This window comes from Rhinopithecus roxellana, chromosome 6 (genome assembly GCF_007565055.1).
Source record: "Rhinopithecus roxellana isolate Shanxi Qingling chromosome 6, ASM756505v1, whole genome shotgun sequence".
In the NCBI taxonomy this organism is placed as follows: Eukaryota; Metazoa; Chordata; class Mammalia; order Primates; family Cercopithecidae; genus Rhinopithecus; species Rhinopithecus roxellana.
The window spans coordinates 135651057-135674076 of NC_044554.1; the positions used below are offsets into that span (position 1 = coordinate 135651057).

The 23020-nt window shown below is 44.6% G+C and overlaps 2 protein-coding genes across 6 annotated transcripts in view; one reads left to right on the forward strand and one right to left on the reverse strand.

The window, feature by feature from the left end:
* Positions 1 to 503: 503 nt before the first annotated feature.
* SBDS (SBDS ribosome maturation factor) lies at positions 504 to 8604 on the reverse strand. The gene is made up of 5 exons (XM_010357122.2): positions 8223 to 8604; positions 7159 to 7288; positions 6189 to 6389; positions 4028 to 4192; positions 504 to 1313 (listed from the first exon to the last, which is right to left on the reverse strand). Exons 1-5 carry the CDS (start codon positions 8348 to 8350, stop codon positions 1185 to 1187), a joined length of 753 nt encoding a protein of 250 aa, XP_010355424.1. The 5' UTR covers positions 8351 to 8604; the 3' UTR covers positions 504 to 1184.
* A 1121-nt stretch (positions 8605 to 9725) lies between these two features.
* LOC104657346 (S-adenosyl-L-methionine-dependent tRNA 4-demethylwyosine synthase TYW1) overlaps positions 9726 to 23020 on the forward strand; it is a 262699-nt gene continuing 249404 nt past the window's right edge. For 2 of the 5 annotated variants that reach the window (XM_030932480.1, XM_030932479.1), the window contains exons 1-5: positions 9756 to 9903; positions 11343 to 11473; positions 12078 to 12215; positions 20996 to 21103; positions 22407 to 22508. In XM_030932480.1, coding sequence (XP_030788340.1) covers positions 9900 to 9903; positions 11343 to 11473; positions 12078 to 12215; positions 20996 to 21103; positions 22407 to 22508 — 483 coding nt within the window. In that variant the 5' untranslated portion in view covers positions 9756 to 9899. Of the gene's footprint in view, positions 9904 to 11342; positions 11474 to 12077; positions 12216 to 20995; positions 21104 to 22406; positions 22509 to 23020 lie in introns of all 5 variants that reach the window. The other 3 variants (XM_030932482.1, XM_010357125.2, XM_030932481.1) reach the window with 2 other exon arrangements.

Genomic DNA, 23020 nt, shown 5'->3' on the forward strand with positions numbered 1-23020 from the left:
TTTTTTTTTTTTGGAGACCGAGTTTCACTCTCACCCAGGCTGGAGTGCAGTGGCATGTTCTCAGCTCACTGCAACCTCTGTCTCCTGGGTTCAAGCGATTCTCTTACTTCAGCCTCCCGAGTAGCTGGGACTACAGGTGTGCACCACCATGCCTGGCTAATTTTTGTATTTTTAGTAGAGATGGGGTTTCACCATGTTGGCCAGGCTGGTCTTGAACTCCTGACCTCAGGTGATCCTCCTGCCTCAGCCTCCCAAAGTACTGGGATTACAGGTGTGAGTCACCTCCCCTGGCCTTGAAGTAGATTTTTAAAAGCTTGCACCTTGTCCATTTACGTGTTTAAATACTACAATAATTCTTCAGTTACATCCCAAGTGTTAGCAAAAATTTTTCAGGTATTTACAAGAACAGGCCCTGTTCTAAGCACTCTTCATATTGACTTATTGAGTTCTCTTAATAACTCCCTAACCCTACCACAGACACAGACAGAGAAAAGAGTTAGGAATTTGTCTAGAAACAAAAGCCATAGTTTAATAAAAATAAGAGTGGTTTTATTGATTACACACAATTTTAGCTATATTAATATATATTATAAATTTTAAGAATTAGAAATAAGTGACTTTTATTTTTTAACCAAGAATAATCTAAGTTATGGCAGCATGTTCAATGAAAATTATTGAAGTCCGGCACAGTTTTCCTCTATCTGTCTCAGCTAATCAGGAACATCATCCAAGCATAATGACCCTCATAACGTAAGTTCCATTAAGTAGAAATGAAGCATCATATGTTTTCTTTTTTAGGAAAGACTCCCCCTTTTGTCATATAGACATGTCCCTAATAATCTTACTCTACCGTACAAATAACTTTTCACCCACAAGAGTTGCCTCAAATAACTTTCATTTTGGAAAGTTGTCAAAGCATGAAACAGAGTAGCAAAATGCCACTCTTGACTTTGCATCTTGGAGTTTCAATTTTGCTTTAGATTTAGACTCCAGTTTATAATTAAAACCTAATCATTCCCACATTATTATACTTATGTAGGAACGCCTTGCCGTGTCCACTCTTAACACAAAGATACAAAATGTCAAATAGTTTGAGCAAGTATTTGACAGATCACAGACATGAAACAGTGCTGTCGGAAACAAAAACCCTTTAGTGTTTTTAGAGGTGAAGAGACTGATGGGTGTCATTCAAATTTCTCATCTCCTTCTTCCACATCTTTCAAATTGAGTACTTCTAAAGAACCTTTGCCTTTGGTTTCCTTTTTTATTAGCTCATCAATTTCTCGGAAGCAGCCCGGGTCAATCAGACATACCTGAAACATTTAACGTAGCAGTTTAAAACATGAGGATGAGCAATACACAGAAGAAACTCAGCTTTAACTTCCTTTAAGGCAAACACAATGCTTTCCAGAGATCTCTAACAATGCCACAGTTCTATGGTGCAATACGTAAGACAATGGGTACGGCAGCACACTCGGTTCCAATTCAGCCTGTCCTCAAGTGGCCATGTAGGCCCCTGTGACAAGGCATTAATCCCTATGTTTAAACACTTATTCTGATTCTTCAGCTGTAAATGGAAGGGACAAACTAGAAAACTCTCATTCTGATACTAAAATTTAGCATTATATTTTATAGCTCAATAAAGTCACCTCCACGTATGAAGGAGAAAAAGCAATGTGAAGACTTATTTAGAGACCATGTATACGTTTATTTTTTTTTTTTTTTTTTTTTTTTTTTTGAGACGGAGTCTCGCTCTGTCGCCCGGGCTGGAGTGCAGTGGCCGGATCTCAGCTCACTGCAAGCTCCGCCTCCCGGGTTTACGCCATTCTCCTGCCTCAGCCTCCCGAGTAGCTGGGACTACAGGCGCCCGCCACCTCACCCGGCTAGTTTTTTGTATTTTTTAGTAGAGACGGGGTTTCACCATGTTAGCCAGGATGGTCTCGATCTTCTGACCTCGTGATCCGCCCGTCTCGGCCTCCCAAAGCGCTGGGATTACAGGCTTGAGCCACCGCGCCCGGCCACGTTTATTTATTTATTCATTTTTTTGAGATAGAGTTTTGCTCTTGTCCCCCAGGCTGGAGTGCAGTGGTGTGATCTCAGCTCACTGCAGCCTCTGCCTCCCGGGTTCAAGTGATTCTCCTGCCTCAGCCTCCCAAGAAGCTGGCATTACAGGTGCCTGCCACCATACCTGGCTAATTTTTTGTATTTTTAGTAGAGATGGGGTTTCACCATGTTGGCCAGGCTGGTCTTGAACTCCTGGCCTCAGGTTATATGCTCGCCTTGGCTTCCCAAAGTGCTGGGATTACAGGCATAAGCCACTGCACCCAGCCCATGCGTACAGTTTTGCAAAGATTTTAGAACTTCAAGTAGTGTCAGATGGGTTAATTCACATCTACAGTGGATACTCACATACTCAATTTACTTTCAAAAAGAAGCTGCAGACTGGGCGAGGTGGCTCACGCCTGTAATCCCAGCACTTTGGGAGGCCAAGGTGGGCGGATCACCTGAGGTCGGGAGTTCGAGACCAGCCTGACCAACATGGAGAGACCCCATCTCTACTAAAAATACAAAATTAGCTGGGCGTGGTGGCACATGCCTGTAATCCCAGCTGCTCAGGAGGCTGAGGCAGGAGAATCGCTTGAACACGGGAGGCAGGAGGTTGCAGTGAGCTGAGATCACGCCACTGCACTCCAGCCTGGGCAACAAGAGTGAAACTGTCTCAAAAAAATAAAATAAAATAAAATAAAAATAAATAAATAAATAAATAGAAAAGCTGCAAAAGCCCTGAAAACATGAATTTATAGACAGCTGAATTTACACTGTGTTTGAAGCTAAGGGGTGAGGTCATAAGGACCTAATGGTTTCGCTGCTTCTTTAAAATGTTCTGTGTTTAGTGTCATCAGGTTCACACACTAATATCCTCTGGAAACACCCTCACAGACACACCCCAAATAATGCTTTATCAGGCTTCTAGGGATTCCTTTCCAGCCAGGTTGACACCTAAAATTATATCCACAATTCCACCCCTCATCAACCTGGCACTGAGAGACATCTACTTAAACCATTGTTAATTTCCAAATGAAGACAATAACAAGGTCCTAGCTTTGCCTAACATGATGCAATTAAGCAGATGCGACTATCCTGCATACAACTGAAAAGAGTGCTAATCCTTTTGCCAGAATTCAGCTTTCAGAATTTCATCATTCAGGATTCAATCTTTTTTTTTTTTTTTGAGATGGAGTTTCGCTCTTGTTGCCCAGGCTGGAGAGCAATGGCGCAATCTTGGCTCACTGCAACCTCTGTCTCCCAGGTTCAAGCGATTCTCCTGCCTCAGCCTCCCAAGTGGCTGGGATTACAGGCATGTGCCACCACGCCTGATTATTCTGTATTTTTAGTAGAGACAGGGTTTCTCCATGTTGGTCAGGCTGGTCTCAAACTCCTGACCTCAGGTGATCCACCTGCCTCAGCCTCCCAAAGTGCTGAGATTACAGGCATGAGCCACCACGCCCAGCCAGGATTCAATCTTTTGGAACCATAATTTTCAAGATTTTAGAAGTTCAGGCTTTGGACGTTAGGGATTTTGATTTTTTTGTTATTTCAACATTGGGATTGTGGCATTTGGGATTATGTCTTTTAGGATTATGATCAGCACCAGAGTAAAGCACGCAATTGAGCTATCTCTGAAAACTTAACATAAATTTCCATAGTGTGCTTTGTACTAATTGTTGCAAAATTTTTAAGGTAATTGGAGTTATTAACCTTCCACTAAAAATAGCGATTTTCAAGTGGCTTATTTTAAATGGTTGCTAAATTTGCTAAAATAATGTATCTAAAACACTACGCATAATGTATGAGAAAAATAAACGCTGGGAAAAAAATAAAATGTTTTGTAGTAAACAATGTTGACCAACCTTTAGTCTTATGAAAATATCTGACTGTTTACAACGTCTAAATGTTTGCTACAAATTTATTACTAGAGAATACGCTATTTAGGTAACGTGAAGCAAAGAAAATACTTGACTCTTACGATTTCTAACTGTTGGCCATAATCTTCACTTTCTATGACCTTGATCAGTGGCTTGAGCTTTTCTTTCAGCTTCTTGCCTTCATTCACTGGAAGGATGAAGCGAAGCCTCATGTGAGCACGTTCTATCTTCATTTTCTCTTTTAACTGCTTTATCACTTCCAAAGCCTACCAAGACAAAATCGAGAATGTAATCTCTTCTACTACATTATTTAATAAGGCTTTCAAAAACAAAGTAGTTTCCATGTAGTTGGATTAGGTAATGGTTTCTTAGGTATAATATTAAGAACATAAGTGACCATTAAAAAAAAATAGAAAAATTGGATTTATCAAGAGGAGAAGGTTTTGTGTTTCAAAAAACTTTCAAGAGGGTGAAGGCTGAGTGCAGTGGTTCATGCCTGTAATCCCAGCACTTTGGGAGGCCGAGGCGGGTGCATCATGAGGTCAGGAATTCGAGACCAGCCTGGCCAACATGGTAAAACCCTGTCTCTACTAAAAATACAAAAAAAAAAAAAAAAAAATTAGCCAGGTGTGGTAGCGCACGCCATGCCTGTAATCCCAGCTACACAAGAGGCTGAGGCAGAAGAGTCGCTTGAACCCAGGAGGCAGAGTCTGCAATAAGCCAAGATCGTGCCACTGCACTCTAGCCAGGGTGACAGAGTGAGACTCCATCTCCAAAAAAAAAAAAAAAAAAAACAAAAGGCAAAGAACCTGAACAGAGATTTCCCAAAAGCAGACAGATGAAGCATCAATAAGCATGTGGAAATACGCTCAAATCATTATTAAGGAAATGCAAATCAAAACCAAAACAAGATACCACCAGGATGGCTATCATCAAACAGGTAGACAATGACAAGCATTACTGAGGATGTGGAGACACTGGGACTTGTAAACGCTGATGGCGGTAATGTAACATGGTGCGGCTGTTTTGGAAAAACGTTTGGTAGTCCCCAGGTATACAGAAATTAAAACGTATGTCTACACAAAAACATGAAACAAATTTCATAGCAGCATTCTTCATCATAGCTCAAAATTGAAAGCAACCCAGTATCTATCAACTGAAAAATGAATGAACAAAATGTTTTTTTCCATACAGTGGGCTATTATTCCAGCATAAAAAAGAAATGACATGCTGATCCAGGTTACAACATGTATGAACCATGAAAAGGCCATATATCGTATGATTCCATTTACATGAAATGTCCAGAATTGACAAGCCCATAAGGAGAGGAGATTAGTGGTTGGGAGGGGCCTGTGGGGGGAAATGGGGGATGGCTACTAATGGATACTGACTTTCCTTTCGTGGTGATGAAAATGTTCTCAAACCAGGTAGCAGGGAAGGTCCCCAAACTTTGTTAATATACCACTTAACATGTACACACTTTACGAGTGTGAAATTTATGGTATGTGAATTATATATAAATTAAAAATTCAAAAAGAGGTGTTAAAAATGACCCTTTAAAAACTCAAGTTTTGTCTTTAAAAGTTTGATTTGGATAGGAGGAAGAAAGTCCTACATACATATTTGTGTTTACTTGAAAAAAAAAAATTACCTATCTTTACAACCCCGTCCTTTTCCTCCATCTCTTCCTCAAACCTTCTACCCACTTGCTTCCATGCAGACCCATTTTTTAAATTTAATTTTTTATATTAAAAAAATTACAGGTAGGGGTATGGTAGCTGACGCCTGTAATCCCAGCACTTTGGGAGGCCGAGGTGGACAGATCACCTGAGGTCAGGAATTCAAGACCAGTATGGCCAACATGGTGAAACCTCGTCTTTACTAAAAATACAAAATTACCCAGGTGTGGTGGCGCATGCCTATAATCCCAGCTACTCGGGAGGCTAAGGCAGGAGACTTGCTTGAACCCAGGAGGCAGAGATTGTAGTGAGCCAAGATCGTGCCACTGCACTCTAGCCTGGGCAACAGAGTGCGACTCTCTCTCTCTCTCTCTCTCAAAAAAAGAAAAAAGAGATGGGGCATGCGTCCCTATGTTTCCCAGGCTGTTTCCAGACCTCAAGCAATCCTCCCATCTTGGCTCCCAAAGTGCTAGGATTACGGGCGTGAACCATCATGCCTGGCCCCAGACCCATTATTTTAATGATTTCTTCAGAGAAAACTGATTTCCAAGGCTGTATTTTGATGACATGAGAAAGCACTCACCTGCTGTTTTGTACTCTTGTTGGTTTTCACTGAATAGTGGATGTCCTTCATGGCTCTCTCAATAAGGATCACGGTGTATGGTCTCTTTGTTTCAGGATTCACACATTTGTCTGCCACAATAGTTGCAATGTCCCTAAACATCTGCTCCAGTTGTGTGTGTCTTTCTTTATCTGATACTTGAACTTCTCCTTTAGTCAAAATCTAAAAAAATGCCAACACATTTAAGAAATCACTATCTTTCTCTATCACACACTATTTGTTAACTAGCCACAAAAAATGAGTAGCTGGGGAGAAAATTAAATTTCATCCTCTCCAGCTATTAATATGTAAGTAATGGTTTGGGCTTTGCCCAAAAGATGCAAGAATCTTTTGGCTGGGCGCAGTGAGATCCCAGCACTTTGGGTGGCTAAGGCGGGCGTATCACCTGAGGTCAGGAGTTTGAGACCAAACTGGTCAACATGGTGAAACCCCATCTCTATTAAAAATCCAAAAATTAGCCGGGCATGGTGGTGGGCACCTGTAATCCCAGCTACCCGGGAGGCTGAGGCAAGAGAATCGCTTGAACCCAGGAGGCAGAGGTTGCAGTGAGCTGAGTGCAGTGGAGTGCATTGCACTCCAGCCTGGGCAACAGAGCAAAACTCTTGTCTCCAAAAAAAAAAAGGTCTGAAAGATGAAATACTTGAAAACAAATTCAGTTTTCAGGTATACCACATTCTATAAATGAGGTAATTTATAGAAAAATGAAGTAATTTAGTACAAAATTTGATTTCAGGAGGTTGTGGCAAAAAAAAACCCAAAAAACAAATGAACAAACAAAACCACCAAGTCCTTTGTCATTAGAAGCGACGCTGTGCAGCTCCCATTATTGCTGTGTTAGTCTTTCCTCCAAAAACGGCCTTCAATGCTTAACATACCTACAAGTACGTTATAAACGGCTATTAGGGTTAACTATGCTGCAGCTGTTACCCACCTGCTTACAGATTTCAGTTTGGTCATCTGTTCCAAAAGCACTGATGAGATCTTCCTTCTTGGCAACCTGACCTTTAGAAACATTTACAAACACTGAATGGGTCTGCAGAACTTCGTCAAGGTCTTTTTCCCTTGTGAGGGCAGGAGAGAAAGTCCTATGTGAATATACTTCAAACTTGGACATGCATTTACATTTAAATACGAGATGGCAACAACATGAACAGCAACACACAACAAATCCCCCTGATGACCTTTAGTGTCCAGAGCACGTTTTCTTTTTCTTCGCCCATCCCCACCCCGAGACGGAATTTCGCTGTTTTCACCCAGGCTGGAGTGCAATGGCGCGATCTCGGCTCACTGCAACCTCCGCCTCCGGGTTCAAGTGATTCTCCTGCCTCAGCCTCCCGAGTAGCTGGGATTACAGCCATGCGCCACCAGACCGGCTAATTTTGTATTTTTAGTAGAGACGGGGTTTCATGTTGGCCAGGCTGGCCTCGAACTCCTGGCCTCAAGTGATCTGCCCGCATCGGCCTGAGGGAACATTTTCAAAACTCAGAACCGTATTTGCCTGACCATTTGCTCACTGGAGAAAAATGTCACGGGAGGACGTAAGAAACATTAAGGGTGGGGTGCGGACAGCTGCTGCCACGGAATGCCAAACCCTAGATGGCAGCAGTGAAGACACTACGCACTTCAAACTGCTAGGGCTACTGAGATCTGTGACACCAGATGTATCCACAACTATGACAGTATTCGGAAGACTAGGTTCTCAGCTATCATTATTCTGGGAAAAGGACCACAATTATGAGATTTCTTAGCTGCAGCTATTATGACACCAACAAAACAAAACCCCAAACCAACAACCCAATCCGAACCAACCAAATAAAGAAGGAACCCGTGGCTTAGAAGCCAAGCTCGTACTGCGACGTCTCATGCTGACAGCAGGAATGTTCCATTTCCTCCCCGGCCAAGACCTCAGCTTGGCCCATTCACTAGACTTGGGCAGAGACAGGCCGCCTCGGAGGTGACGGCCCAAGCCCAGGCCCGAGGGAGGGGGCTACTCACACGCCGCTCCGCCAGCCGACCACCTTGTTTTTGTAGCAGGCGATTTCGAAGCGCTTCCCGGCGCGCTTCATCCGTACCACGGCCACATTGGTTAGGCGGATCTGGTTGGTGGGGGTGAAGATCGACATCGCGGCTGTTCAAAGACCTAGGAGCCGGCGAACCGGGGCAGACCCGCACCGACCAGCCTGAAGACCACCAGCGGCGCGCGGCACTGACCCAACCGCAAGTGCGCAGCGCCGCCACTCACCAGCTTCAGGCGGCCGCCACAGTGCGCCCGGCAGCCTTATTGCGCAGACGTCAGGCGGGGCTGAAGCCGGGAGGCGAAAAGTGAGCGACGACGCCTGCGCATTGTGGCTTTTTACGCCATCTTTCCACGCCCAAAAAGGGAGGTGCTTTTCTTTGACGTAATTTACTTTCGCGAATGAGCTGAGAGCTCTGACAGGATGCTCGCAGATGTTTAGCGGCCGGGTTGAAACACAGCGTTGGCACCACCTGGTTCCGCGGAATTCAAGGGCCAGACCCACTTTATAATAAAAATATTTTTTATAATACAATTATTTTATAATAAATATTTTTATTTACTCACCCTTTTATAATAGAAATATTTTAACATAAAATGTAGACAAAAATGTGAAATGAACCTTCCATGGACCCATCACCCCGCTTCAACAAATTATTAACATATTGCATTCTTGTTTTATTCTTCTTTTTTCATTTTTTTGTTGCTTTTTTATTTACACTTTTTTTTTTTTAAAAGCCACTCTCACTCTGTCACCCAGGCTGGAGTGCAGTGGCAGGGTTATGGCCCCACTGCAGCTTCGACCTCCTGGGCTCAAGCGATCTTCCAGCGTTAGCTTCCCAAGTAGCTGAGACTACAGGTGTGAGCGGCCACGCCAAGCTGATTTAATTAAATAAATAATTAAAAAAAAATTTGTACAGACGAGGTCTCACTTATGTTGCTCAGGCTGGTCTCGAACTCCTGGGCTCAAGCGATACTCCCGCTTCAGCCTCCCAGAGTGCTGGGATTACAGCTTTGAGTCACTGCGCCCGGCCGGCTGGGGGTACTTTAAACCATCATATGGTTTCAGCATTAAATACTTCAGCCTATAGCCCTTAACAGATACATGCGACGAGATTAACTACAATTCCTTAATATCATCTAATAGCGAGTCCATCCTGGGGTTTCCCAAAAATAATGCCTTTCTACAGTCGGTTTATTCCAACCGAAATCCAAACAGGTCCACACAGCATTTCCCCCGCTTCCCACTCCTTTCCCCTCTTTATTTTCCCATGCCAATCATTTCTCTCTGGACCCACCTTTTCCCAGTCTGAGCCAATCCAAACGGAGGCGGAAGCGCTCCTGCACCATTGCCCGGAACTCTGGGTGGTGCTTATTTCTGGATACGTCCTCTTTCCCCTCTGAGCCAATCGGAGCAAGTCCGAGAGCGCACCGGGCACTGGCTTCCTTTCCCAGAGCTCTGGGCTTTGCTGTGGGCCCACCTCTTCGCCCTCTGAGCCAATCAGGACCGGCCCGCCAGTGTCATGGCTGCCCCCAGCTCCTCAGGCACCCGGTACGCCGCTAACGCTGCGAGGTAGCTCGGTGCGTCTCGCGGTACCAATGCGAACCATCGGGTTATCCAGGTCCGAGATCCTAGTCTCCTGTCGGCTCTGAGGAGGATGGGTAAGGGCACCCGGCGGGCAAGGACCCTGGGGCGGCAGGAGAGGTAAACGTTTTACTGAGACCCTCTCCGGGCAGAGTGGCGTCCTCGGTGCCCTTCCTTCGGAGACTGTTGCACTTGACAGCACCAGATAGCCGCCGCTGAGAGCAAGGAGGACTGATCCCTGCTTTTGACCTGGCTTTTGCCTTTTGAGGCTAGGGGGTAGTTTAGAAGAAAACTACGTTTCCAACCCTCAATGAAAACAGAAAAGTACTCCTCCCACTTTACCCACGTGTATTAGGACTTTTGCACCTGTAAAGCCTAAATTTCAGGCTTCGACTTTTGAAATTGCTCCCAGATTGAACGTTTGAGGCCAGGTCCCTGCATATCTCACTCAAAAAAAAAAAAAAAAAAAAAAGTGAGGCGTAAGGTCAGTTACTTGAGAATCTTGTTTACAAGTTTAACCGTGAGCCTTTGAAAGTACGATTAGTAAAAAGAGTACTCTTACTACTTAAGCTTTTTTTATGGAGCAGGCACAACAAAAAAAAATTAACTCAATTTCACATGAAGTATTTTTACTTTATGTTCCCTACTCTTGCTTCTAAATGCTCATTTCGAAGTGGAGATACAATTTTATATTTTTTCTTTGAGTTAGTATTAACAATATGATAATTTTATTACGTTACTACATAGTGTGTTATTTTTATTACAGTTGATTTTTTTTTCCCCCCGAGATGGAGCCTTGGTCTGTCGCCCAGGCTGGAGTGCGGTGGCGCGATCTCGGCTCACTGCAACCTCTGCCTCACGAGTTCAAGCAATTCTCCTGCCTCAGCCTCCCGAGTAGCTGGGATTACAGGCGCGCGCCACCACACCCGGCTAATTTTTGTATTTTTAGTAGAGGCTGGGGTTTCGCCTTGGCCAGGCTGGTCTGGAACTCCTGACCTTAGGTGATCTGCCCGCCTCAGCCACCCAAAGTGCTAGGATTACAGGCATGAGCCACCGCGCCCGGCCAACAGTTGATTTTTGAATTAGATTTCTTAGCTGACTTGTTGAATGTCAGGTTGGTTTTATTTTCTTTTCTTTTTTTTTTTTTTTTGAGACGGAGTCTCGCTCTGTCGCCCAGGCTGGAGTGCAGTGGCTGGATCTCACCTCACTGCAAGCTCCGCCTCCCGGGTTCACGCCATTCTCCTGCCTCAGCCTCCCTAGTAGCTGGGACTACAGGCGCCCACCACCTCGCCCAGCTAGTTTTTTTGTATTTTTTAGTAGAGACGGGGTTTCACCGTGTTCGCCAGGATGGTCTCGATCTCCTGACGTCGTGATCCGCCTGTCTTGGCCTCCCAAAGTGCTGGGATTACAGGCTTGAGCCACCGCGCCCCGCCTATTTTCTTCTTAAAATTGGAATGGATATCTTTGTATATATACCTTTAAATGAAATTACCTGTGTGTGTCATTTTAAATTTAGATCTTTCTGTGGATACATGGGACCTCTCCTCACCTTTAATATCATTATGGATAAACAGGTTTTACATTTATCTGGGCTTTGCTGTTAGCATTAGCCTTTGGATTTGTCTCCAGATTGTCAGCAAGACACAGGTAAGTGGAGTTATTTTTTTTTTTAATAGAGTATTTAGGCATCAGATTTTATAGAGGATTTAAACACTAAAAGGAATCTTTAATTACTTTTGTGGTTTGGTCTTTAGACATTTTAATGAAATGCCTAAAATAAATTTCTTCTCTAAGTGTTTGGAGACTAGGTTATCTTGGATTAAGTTATTTACTTTTTCTGTGTCTCATTTTTAAGATACAGGAAGACTTTTTGTAATGAAAAATGAACGTTTTATATGAAAAACATTGGTTTTATACCTTTAAGGGTCACTAGTTGTCTCTTGCCTTTCCATTCATTAAGGATCAGAAAATAAGTTCCTACTACTATTCTACTAAAATCTTTATAGGATAAGAGTATGTAAAGTTTTTTCTTGGAGGGAATGGAAATCATGAGCCTTAAAAATGTGGGTCCTGCCTATTAAAGGACCTTATTATACCAAGGGGGCTACAACCAGAAAGATTAAGAGAAAATTTTAGTGTGTCAGATTAAGAGAAAAATAAAGTGTGTCAGTATCTGTGCTAATTTTCATCCCTGCTGAAGTTGGGAAATGATTTAGACTTGATGGATTTTGTGTAATTATTTGTCTTTCAGGACAGGAACTTACAGGAAAAATCTGTTCCAAAAGCACCTCAGAATTTGATGACGAATGGTTATGTCTCCCTTCAAGAGAAAGACATCTTTGTGTCTGGAGTGAAGATTTTTTATGGTTCTCAGACTGGTACAGCAAAGGTAAAAACTTTATATGATGCTTTTCCTTTGGTTTCCTGACATTTTAAGAAAGTCACTTTAGCAGTGAACTGTCCTTTAGCAGTGAACTGAATTGGTCATCTAACCCTCTTTATTCTTTCTCCCAACCTTTTCCCCTCAAATGTTTTTCCTTTCTGCAATGGTAGGTGGGTTTCATCTCCTATGCCCAGTTAGAGCTGATTGGTGGTGTCTGGTGGTCACTGTCTTGAGGGTCTTTGTTCTGAAGCTTGCTTCTGCTTCAGCAGGATAGAGAAAGTTGTGAGTCCATTATTGATGCCCATGGGTATGGAAGTAGGGAATAGGGAAAAAAGGATGGCACCAATAGTTCCAATATGGTCCTGACTTTCACATCGCACATCTATGTTTATTTATTTGTTTATTTTTTGAGACAGAGTCTATCTCTGTCCCCCAGGCTGGAGTGCAGTGGCACGATCTCGGCTCATTGCAACCTCCACCTCCACCTCAAGCGATTTTCCTGCCTCAGCCTCCTGAGTAGCTGGGATTATAGGTGCCCGCTACTACGCCTGGCTAATTTTTGTATTTTTAGTAGAGATGGGGGTTTCACCATGTTGGTTAGGCTGGTCTCAAACTCCTGGGCTCAGTTGATCCACCTGCCTTGGCCTCCCAAAGTGCTGGGATTATAGACGTGAGCCACTGCACCTGGCCTCACATCACACATCTATGTAATGAAACTTGTTTTGATTTCGAATAGTGCTAAAAGTGTTAAAGGTAGACATTAAAGTAGATATAGCTGATATCTAGTTGAAAGATGCTTCCCAGTCTCTCTCTTTTTTGGGGGGGAAACAGGATCTGGCTGTGTTGCCATCTAAGCTTCAGTTGCTTATCTGTGAAATGGTAAATTACAGATGATAATAGTATGGTTATCTCAGGGTCACTATGAGGATTGAGTGAGGTTATCTGGTACGTACTTTGATTTCTCCTTTTTGCTTTTTTTTTTTTTTTTTTGGAGACAGGGTCTCGCTCTGTTGCCCAGGCTGGAGTGCAGTTGTGCCATCTTGGCTCACTGCAACCTCTGCCTCTTGGGCTCAAGGCATCCTCCCACCTCAGCTTCCTGAGTATCTGGGACTATAGGTGCATGCCACCATACCCAGCTAATTTTTGTATTTTTTGTAAAGATGGGGTTTTGCCATGTTTCCCAGGCTGGTCTTAAACTCTTGGCCTCAAGTAGTCTGCCCACCTTGGCCTCCCAAAGTGTTGGGATTACAGTCATGAGGCACCGTGCCTGGCCCCATTCTCTCTTTTTTTTTTTTTTTGAGACGGAGTCTTGCTCTGTCGCCCAGGCTGGAGTGCAGTGGCTGGATCTCAGCTCACTGCAAGCTCCACCTCCCAGGTTCACGCCATTCTCCTGCCTCAGCCTCCCGAGTAGCTGGGACTACAGGCGCCCGCCACCTCACCCGGCTAGTTTTTCTTTTGTATTTTTTAGTAGAGACAGGGTTTCACCGTGTTCACCAGGATGGTCTCGATCTCCTGACCTCGTGATCCGCCCGTCTTGGCCTCCCAAAGTGCTGGGATTACAGGCTTGAGCCACCGCGCCCGGCTCCCATTCTCTAATTATATCTAGATGCTACCTGTTTCTGTGTTACAATGTCACAGCTATTTAAAAAACATTTTATTTTATTTTATTTTTGAGATGGTGTCTCACTCTGTCCTCCAGCTTGGAGTGCAGTGGTGTGATCTCGGCTCACTACAGCCTCTACTTCCTGGGTTCAAACAATTCTTCTGCCTCAGTCTCCTGAGTAGCTGGGATTACAGGTGCCTGCCATCACACCTGGTTAATTTTTGTATTTTTAGTAGAGACAAGGTTTCACCATATTGGCCAGGCTGCTTTCGAACTCCTGACCTCAGGTGATCTACCCGTCTCAGCCTCCTAAAGTGCTGAGATTACAGGCGTGAGGCACTGCTCCCAGCCAAAAAATTTATTTATTTATTTTGTAGAGACAAGATCTTGCAATCTTGTTCAGGCTGGTCTTGAATTCCTGGCTTCAAGATATTCACCCACCTTGGCCCTTAAAGTGCTGAGATTATAGGCATGAGCCACCAAGCCTAGCCAAGTCACAGCTAGTTAGTGCTTTCTAGGAAAAGATTTTAAGGAAGGCTAGCATGAAAATAAATTAAAGGAAAAATCAAATTCTGTTATTTTTGTAGACTACTTCAGAGGGTTCTGCTGCCCTCTTGTGGAAGTTGTGCAGAATAGTACTTAGGTTTTCACTACTTTGCTTCATTTTACAGTCGAAGGTCACTTGTTAAGTTAAACCTTAAGCAATGGAGGTGGGAAATGTGAAAAAAAGCAAAAAGGTGTCTGAGCAGCCAAAGCAGAGTCCTTTTTATGTTACTCATAAAAAACCTTATTCAGAGCTTCTTTATGCATGTTTTTACCTTTTTTAAAAAAAGATCAAAAAGATCAAATGAATACTTGGAGATGGTAACAAATCCAGGTGTACAGAAAGTTCATAATGAAACGTACTTTCCAGAAACCTTTTAACTATTTCTATTTTTAGTTCCTCTGAGGCTTATGCTGTGTTTCTAGACTAATCAACATTACACAAAAGTTATTGACTCCTTATATTAATTAGTTTATACAAATAGCCCTCAAGTTTCAGTGGCTTGATGTTGCCGTCCATATCATAGTTGATTTTGGGGTAGATAGCCATCTTCCATCTTAAAGCTGCGCCATCTGAATGTATTTTTATTTTGTGTATTTATTTTTTATTGATTTTTTTTTTTTTTTTTTTGAGATAGAGTCTCGCTCTGTTGCCAGGCTGGAGTGCAGTGGCGTGATCTCGGCTTCCTGCAAGCTCCGCCTCCCGGGTTCACGCCATTCTCCTGCCTCAGCCTCCCGAGTAGCTGGGACTACAGGCACCTGCCACGACGCCCAGCTCATTTTTTGTATTTTTAGTGGTACAGGGTTTCACCGTGTTAGCCAGGATGGTTTCAATCTCCTGACCTCCTAGTCCACCCGCCTTGGCCTCCCAAAGTGCTGGGATTACAGGTGTGAGCCACCGTGCCCGGCCAAACCTTTTATTCTTTGTTCTTTTTTTTTTGAGACAGAGTTTCTCACTTGTTGCCCAGGCTGGAGTGCAGTGGCGCCATCTCAGTTCACTACAACCTCCGCCTCCTGGGTTCAAGTGATTCTCCTGCCTCAGCCTCCCAGGTAGCTGGGATTACAGGCACCTGCCACCACTCCTGGCTCATTGTTTGTGTTTTTAGTAGAGTGGGGGTTTCATCATGTTAGCCAGGCTGGTCCCGAACTCCTGACCTCAGTTCGTTTACCTACCTCAGCCTCTGAAAGTGCTGTGATTATAGGCATTAGCCACTGTGCCTGGCCGTAACTTTGTTTTTTTTATCCTAGGTTCTTGGATTTCCATTCTTTTTTTTTTTTTTTGATACGGAGTCTTGCTCTGTCACTCAGGCTGGAGTGCAGGGGAACGATCTCGGCTCGCTGCAACCTCCGCCTCCCGGGTTCACGCCATTCTCCTGCCTCAGCCTGCAGAGTAGTTGGGACTACAGGCACCTGCCACCATGCCCAACTAATTTTTTGTATTTTTAGCGGAGATGGGGTTTCGCCGTGTTAGCCAGGATGATCTCGATCTCCTGACCTGATCTGCCCGCCTCCCAAAGGGCTGGGATTATAGGCGTGAGCCACCGACCCCGGGCTTGGATTTGCATTCTAAACCTTCTTTTAAATGTTTTATTTCAGCTATTATATTTTTAATTGCAAAAATACTTTTTTGCTTTTTGTTCAGTTTTTGTAGTATCTTGTCCAAATTTAAGAATGTTGCTACTTGAATTTCTTTTTCTCTTCCGGATATATTTGCTAAGTTTTTTTGCTGCTGCTCTTTCTCCTGCTTTCGAGGCTAAGGCAGGAGAATCACTTGAACCCGGGAGGCGGAGAAGGTTGCAGTGAGCCAAGATTGTGCCACTGCACTCCTGTCTGGGGGACAGAGTGAAACCTTGTCTCAAAAACTCAAAAAAAAAAAAAAAAGGCAATCTGAGTTTGCGAATTCTTTGTCTTCCCTAGCTCTTATTATGAGGGATTTTTTAACCTAAGTAACTCCATGTTGTTGATTGTGACAGCTTTGACACTGCCATGATATTTTGTCTGGATTAGGACAGTCATCTCACCATTGATTTCTGCTATAATTTGTTGTTTGTTCCCCCAAAACTCATGTTGAAATTTGATCCCTAGTGTTGGTGATGGGCCTAAAAATGGGAGGGGCCTAAAATGGGAGGTGTTTGGGTCCTGGGGGCAGATCCGTCCTGAATAGATGAATCCCTGGGGGAGAGGGTGAGTGAGTTCTTGCTTTCTTTTTTTTTTTTTCTTTTTTGAGATGGAGTCTCGCTCCGTCGCCCGGGCTGGAGTGCAGGGGCCGGATCTCAGCTCACTGCAACCTCCGCCTTCCGGGTTTACGCCATTCTCCTGCCTCAGCTTCCCGAGTAGCTGGGACTACAGGCGCCCGCCACCTTGCCTGGCTAGTTTTTTGTATTTTTTCAGCAGAGACAGGGTTTCACCATGTTTGCCAGGATGGTCGATCTCCTGACCTTGTGATCCGCCCATCTTGGCCTCCCAAAGTGCTGGGATTACAGGCTTGAGCCACCGCGCCCAGCCATGTTCTTGCTTGCTTAGTTCCCAAGAGAGCTTGTTGATAAGAAGAGCCTGGAACCTCTCCTTCACTCTTGTTTCCTCTCTTGCTATGTGATCTTTGTGCTCGCCAGCTCCCTTTCACTTCTACTCTGCCAGGAGTAGAAGCCGCCTGGAGCCCTCCTGTAGATGTCCAATCTTGAACTTTTTCAGATATCAGAATTCTGAAACAAATAAACCTTTTTATGGTGGCCCATAACAGTTTTTCCTTTACATATTTAGCACTTCCTTAAGGACTCCTGTGATGCAGGTCTGGTTATAATAAATTCCCGTAGCATTTGTTTGCCTAAAAGGGTCTTGTTTCTCCTTTGCTCATGAAGCTTAATTTGGCTGGATATGATATTCTTGGTTGAAATTTCTTGTTTTCTTTTTTGAGACAGAGTGTTTCTCTGTCACCCATGCTGGAGTACAGTGGTGCGATCTCAGCTCACTGCAACCTTTGCCTCCCGGGTTCAAGTGATTCTCCTGCCTCAGCCTCCCGAGTAGCTGAGGCTACAGGTGCGCGCCACCACATCTGGCTAAATTTTTGCAGTTTTAGAAAAGACGGGGTTTCATCACGTTGGTCAGGCTGATCTCTAACTCCTGACCTCAGGTGATTCACCCGTATTGGCCCCCCAAAGTGCTGGGATTACAGATGTGAGCCACCATGCCCTGCCTGAAATTTCTTTAAGAACGCTGAATATAGGCCCCCATCTCTTCTGGATTGTAGGGTTTCTGCTGAAAGGTTCACTGTTACCCTGATGGGATTCCCTATGTAATTGACCTGGCTCTTCTCTCTAGCTGCCTTTCACATTTTTTCTTTCATTTTGACCTTGGAGAATCTGATGATTATGTGTCTTGGCAATGATCATCTTATGTAGTATCTCACTGGGATTCTCTGCATTAAATAAACCTTTTTAAAACAGATTGGGCTAGGCACAGTGCCTCACACCTATAATCCCAGCACCTTGGGAGGCCAAGGCAGGTGGATCACTTGAGCCCAGGAGTTTGAGACCAACCTGTGCAACATGGCAAAACTCTATCTCTACAAAAAATTCAAAAATTAGCCGGGCATGGTGGCGTGTGCCTGTAGTCCTAGCTACTTGGGTGGCTGAGGTGGGAGGATTGCTTGAGCCCAGGAGGTCAAGACTGCAGTGAGCCGTGACTGTGCCACTGCACTCCAGCCTGGGCGACAGAGTGAGACCTTGTCTCAAAAAAAAAAATAAAAGAAAAAAAACATAGATTACCCAGTCTCAGGTACTCCTTTATAGCAAAATGGACTAAGAGAGTCTTTCTGATTCAGTACCATTCGGCCCTCTTCTGACTCCAGTATACTCTCAACTCAGCAACCTCAGTGACTGAAAACTTGGGTGAAATCACATCATCCCTCTGCTTAAAACCCCGCACTGACCCCTTCGTTCAAGAGTCAATGCCAAAGCCCTCACAGTGGCCCAGAGATCCTACGCTTGTGGCTCTTTGTTACCTCTCTTACCCCATCTCCTTGGTCCCCTTTTCTTCAGTCTTAGTAACCTCCTTCGGGCCTTTGCGCTTCACTGTTCCTGCCGCCTGGGATAACCTCATAGTTCTCCCAGTTCCTTCAGCTTTGGCTCAAATCTCACCTTATCCTTGTGTTAGTCTGTTTTGCATTGCCCTAAAGGAATACCTGCACTGGGTAATTGATATGGTTTGGGTCTGTGTCCCCACCAGATCTTACGTCGAATTGTACTTCCCAGTGTTGGAGGTGGGGCCTGGTGGCAGGTGCTTGGATCTTGGGGGCGGATTTCGCATGAGTGGTTTAGCACCATCTGCCGTGTACCGTCCTCGCGACAGTGAGTGAGTTCTCATGAGATCTGGCTGTTTAAAAGCGTGTGGCACCTCCTCCTTCTCTTTCTTGCTCCTGCCATGTCATGTGCCTGCTCCCCCTTTGCCTTCCACAAAGATTGGAGTCTCCCTGAGGCTTCCTTAGAAGCAGATGCCGTTACACTTCCTGTACAGTCTGCAGAACTGTGAGCCAATTAAACCTCTTCTTTTTTTTTTTTTTTGAGACGGAGTCTCGCTCTGTCACCCAGGCTGGAGTGCAGTGGTGCCATCTCAGCTCACTGCAAGCTCCGCCTCCCGGGTTCATGGTATTCTCCTGCCTCAGCCTCCTGAGTAGCTGGGATCACAGGCACCCGCCACCACGCCCGGCTAATTTTTTGTGTTTTTAGTAGAGACGGGATTTCACCGGGTTAGCCAGGATGGTCTCGATCTCCTGACCTCGTGATCCACACACCTTGGCCTCCCAAAGTGCTGGGATTATAGGCGTGAGACGCTGCGCCTGGCCCTAAACCTCTTTTTTTTTTTTTTTTTTAAATAAATTTCCCAGTCTCAGGTATTTCTTTTTTCTTTTCTTTTCTTTTTTTTTTTTTTTTGTGATGGAGTCTCGTTCAGTTGCCCAGGCTGGAGTACAGTGGTGTGATCTCGGCTCACTGCAACCTCTGCCTCCCAGGCTCAAGCAGTCCTTCCACCTCAGCCTCCCAAGTAGCTGGACCACAGGTACCTGCCACCATGCCCAGCTAATTTTTTGTATTTTTGGTAGAGATGGGTTCCACCATGTTGCCCAGGCTGGTCTTGAACTCCTGACTTCAAGTGATCTGCCGGCCTCGGCCTCCCAAAGTGCTAGGATTACAGACATGAGCCGCCATGCCCAGCCAGGTATTTTTTTTATAGCAATACAAGAATGGACTAATACTGTAATTTATAAAGAAAAGAGGTTTATTTGGTTCATGGTTCTGCAGGCTGTACAAGCATGGTGCCAACATCCACTTGGCTTCTGATAAAGCTTCAGGAAGTTTCCACCCATGGAGGAACAGGTACCACATGGTGAGAGAGGGAGCAAAAGAGTAGGGAGAGATGTGAGGCTTTTTTTTTTTTTTAACAGCCAGCTATGAACTAATAGGGCAAGAACTCAACACACCAAGGGGAGGGCAGCAAGCTGAGGTATGAGAGTAGAGTCTGGAGAGGGAGAGCCTAAGGCCAACCTGTGGCTGACTTCCTTGAATTAAACTGAAAGGAAAGTTTTAGCCTCTGATTGGCTGTGGACCAATTCTTTATTTGCATAGGGTGTAACTCCACTTCAGCCTCTGATTGGCCATGGGCCACACCTCTACTTCAACCTCTGATTGGCCACGAGCCAATTCTTCATTTACATAGGGTGTAACCAATTGGAAGCCTCCAAAGGGTACCTGGGGGTATTACCAAATTCTTCTAGCTTAATAAAAACCCAAGGAACATTACAACTGGAGCTCCTGAGCCACTTGCTTAAGCCTGCTTTCTCTCTGTAGAGTGTACCTTCCTATCAATAAATCTGTGTTTTTGTTGCTTTGTTCTTTTGTTGCTTTACTTGTGCATTTTTTTCAATTATTTGTTCAACATGCGAAGAACCTGGACAACTCCTGGTCAAGACCCTCCACTGGTCACAAAGCCACTCATGAGGGACCCACCCCCATGACCCAGACACCTCCTGTTTGAGCTCACCTCCAACACTGGAGATTACATGTTCATGATATTTGGAGGGGATGAATATCCAAACCGTATCAGTTCTCGAGGCCTGCTGCAGTAGTGTTTTCTGACCCCCAAATACCTTTTTTCTTTTTCTTTTTTCTTTTTTTTTTTTTGAGATAGAGTTTCGCTCTGTTGTCCAGGCTGGTGTGCAGTGGCATGATCTCGGCTCACCACAACCTCCACCTCCTGGGTTCAAGCAATTCTCCTCCCTCAGCCTCCCGAGTAGCTGGAATTACAGGTGCCCACCACCATGCCCAGCTAATTTTTGTATTTTTAGTAGAGACGGGGTTTCACCGTGTTGGTCAGGCTGGTCTCAAGTGATCTGTCCACCTCAGCTTCCCAAAGTGCTGGGATTACAGGCATGTGACTGCGCCCGGCCAACCTGTCCTTTTTCTATACCAGTTCTCATGCTTACTATTGGGAGTTACCATTAGCCCACAAGACTGCCACCACTTCAGACACCAGTCACAGGTCCCGGCTTTAAATTTAGGGTTCCGCACCACTGCCTCCTCAGGTTCTGTAGGATGACTCACAGACCTCAGGAAGTTGCTTGACTTATGTTTACTGGTTTATTATAAAGGATGCAACTCAGGAACGGCCGAATGGAAGAGCTGCACAGGGCCGGCTATGGAGGTGGGGGTTGAGCAGGGCTTCCAGGCCGTCTCTGGCCGAGTCTTCTCCCTGGATGGTATGTTCACCAACACAATCCCCATTGTTCAGGGGTTTTTCTTGGAGGCTCCATTACATGGGCACGATTGATTAAATTATTGGCCTTGGTGATTAAGCTCAATCTCCAGTTCCTCTTCTCTCCCTAGTGTTCCCCGTTGGGGCCGGGTAGGAGGTGCTGAGTTTAACCTCTCGTCAGTTTCTCTGGCAACCAGCCTCCATCCTGAAGCTATCTGAGGCCTCACCCCAATAAGTCATCTCATTAGCATACAAAAGACATTCATGCCATCTTTTGTTGAGGTGGCTGTTTGCAGCACAGAGCTTCTCTGGGGTTCTGGCAGCCCTGTGAGCTCTTCCCTAGGGCTTTTTCCTGTCAACCAGCTTCTTTTCATGTTTCCCATTCTTTTCACTCTTCACTATTTCTTTTATTTTATTTATTTATTTTTTTTGGAGATGGAGTTTTGTTGCCCAGGCTGGAGTGCAATGGTACAATCTTGGCTCACTGTAGCCTCCGCCTCCTGGATTCAAGTGATTCTCCTGCCTCAGCCTCCTGAGTAGCTGAGATTGCAGGTGTGTGCCACCATGCCTGGCTAATTTTGTATTTTTAGTAGAGACTGGTTTTACCATGTTCAGGCTAGTCTTGAATTCCTGACCTCAAGTGGTCTGCCTGCCTTGGCCTCCCAATGTACTGGGATTACGGGTGTGAGCCATTGTGTCCAGCCCATTCTTCACTATTTCTTTTTGCACTTCTCTGTGTTTATTCTTTTTTAATATATTATTTTCTTTATGAGACAGGATCTCAGTCAGTGGCCCAGGCTAGAGTGCATTGGTGTGATCATAGCTCACTGTATCCTCTAACCTCTGGGCTCAGGGGATCTTCCCGTCTCAGCCTCTTGAGTAGCTGGGGCTACAGGTATGTGCCATCACACCTGGCTAATTTTTAAATTTTTTTACAGAGATGAGGTCTCACTTTGCTGCCCAGGCTTGGCCTCAAGTGATCCTCCCACCTCAGCCTCCCAAAGTGCTGGGATTACAGGCATAAGCCATCTTGCCTGGCTGATAAGTTTAATCTAGTAGGGCAAGGCAGATTGATCATCCAAAGCCAGATTAGATTCAGTCCTACGTAAACCTTGATCGGATGAGAACAACACGAATGATCTCTGTAATAGTGCCCAAGAAAATAGTAAGGGTGAGGATAGAATTTGTGTTCATGAAGATACATGTCAGTCACTGAAGACATTTTTCATGAGGACTGCCAACAGGGGTAAATGAGGGCTGTATTTGGCTCATTGAAGACTTTTTTTGATTTTTTTTGGTCCTATTAGGGATTTGCAACAGTTCTTGCTGAAGCAGTTACGTCCCTGGATCTGCCTGTGGCAATTATTAATCTAAAAGAATATGATCCGGATGATCATCTGATAGAAGAGGTTGGTAATTGTCTTATTTTTTCTTCAATCAGAACTCTCAAATTTAACTGACCTGCAGTCTTCAGAATAAATTTAATTAGGTAACTGGAATCTTCAGAGTAAATTTAATTTTCATGCTAAGGGATTTCAGTTAGTTGAATTCCAGTGTGAATCAGAGCGTTGAATGTGGGGTGAGGTTCACTGATTCTCACCTGGTGTGGGGCTTGTCCTTCAGGTTTGTTAAATTCTCCTGGGGCAGGGCTAGAGGTGAGAAAGCTTGGGTGGTTGGAAGTTCACTCCTTCCCACAATTTTCTTTTTTTTTTTTTTGAGATGGAGTCTCACTATGTCGCCCAGGCTGGAGTGCAGTGGTGCAACCTCAGTTCAGTGCAATGTCCATCTCCAGGTTCAAGTGATTCTCCTGCGTCAGCCTCTCAAGTAGCTGGGATTTACAGGCATGTGCCACCATGCCCAGCTAATTTTATTTATTTATTTTTTTATTTTTATTTTTTGCTGGAGACAAGGTTTCACCATG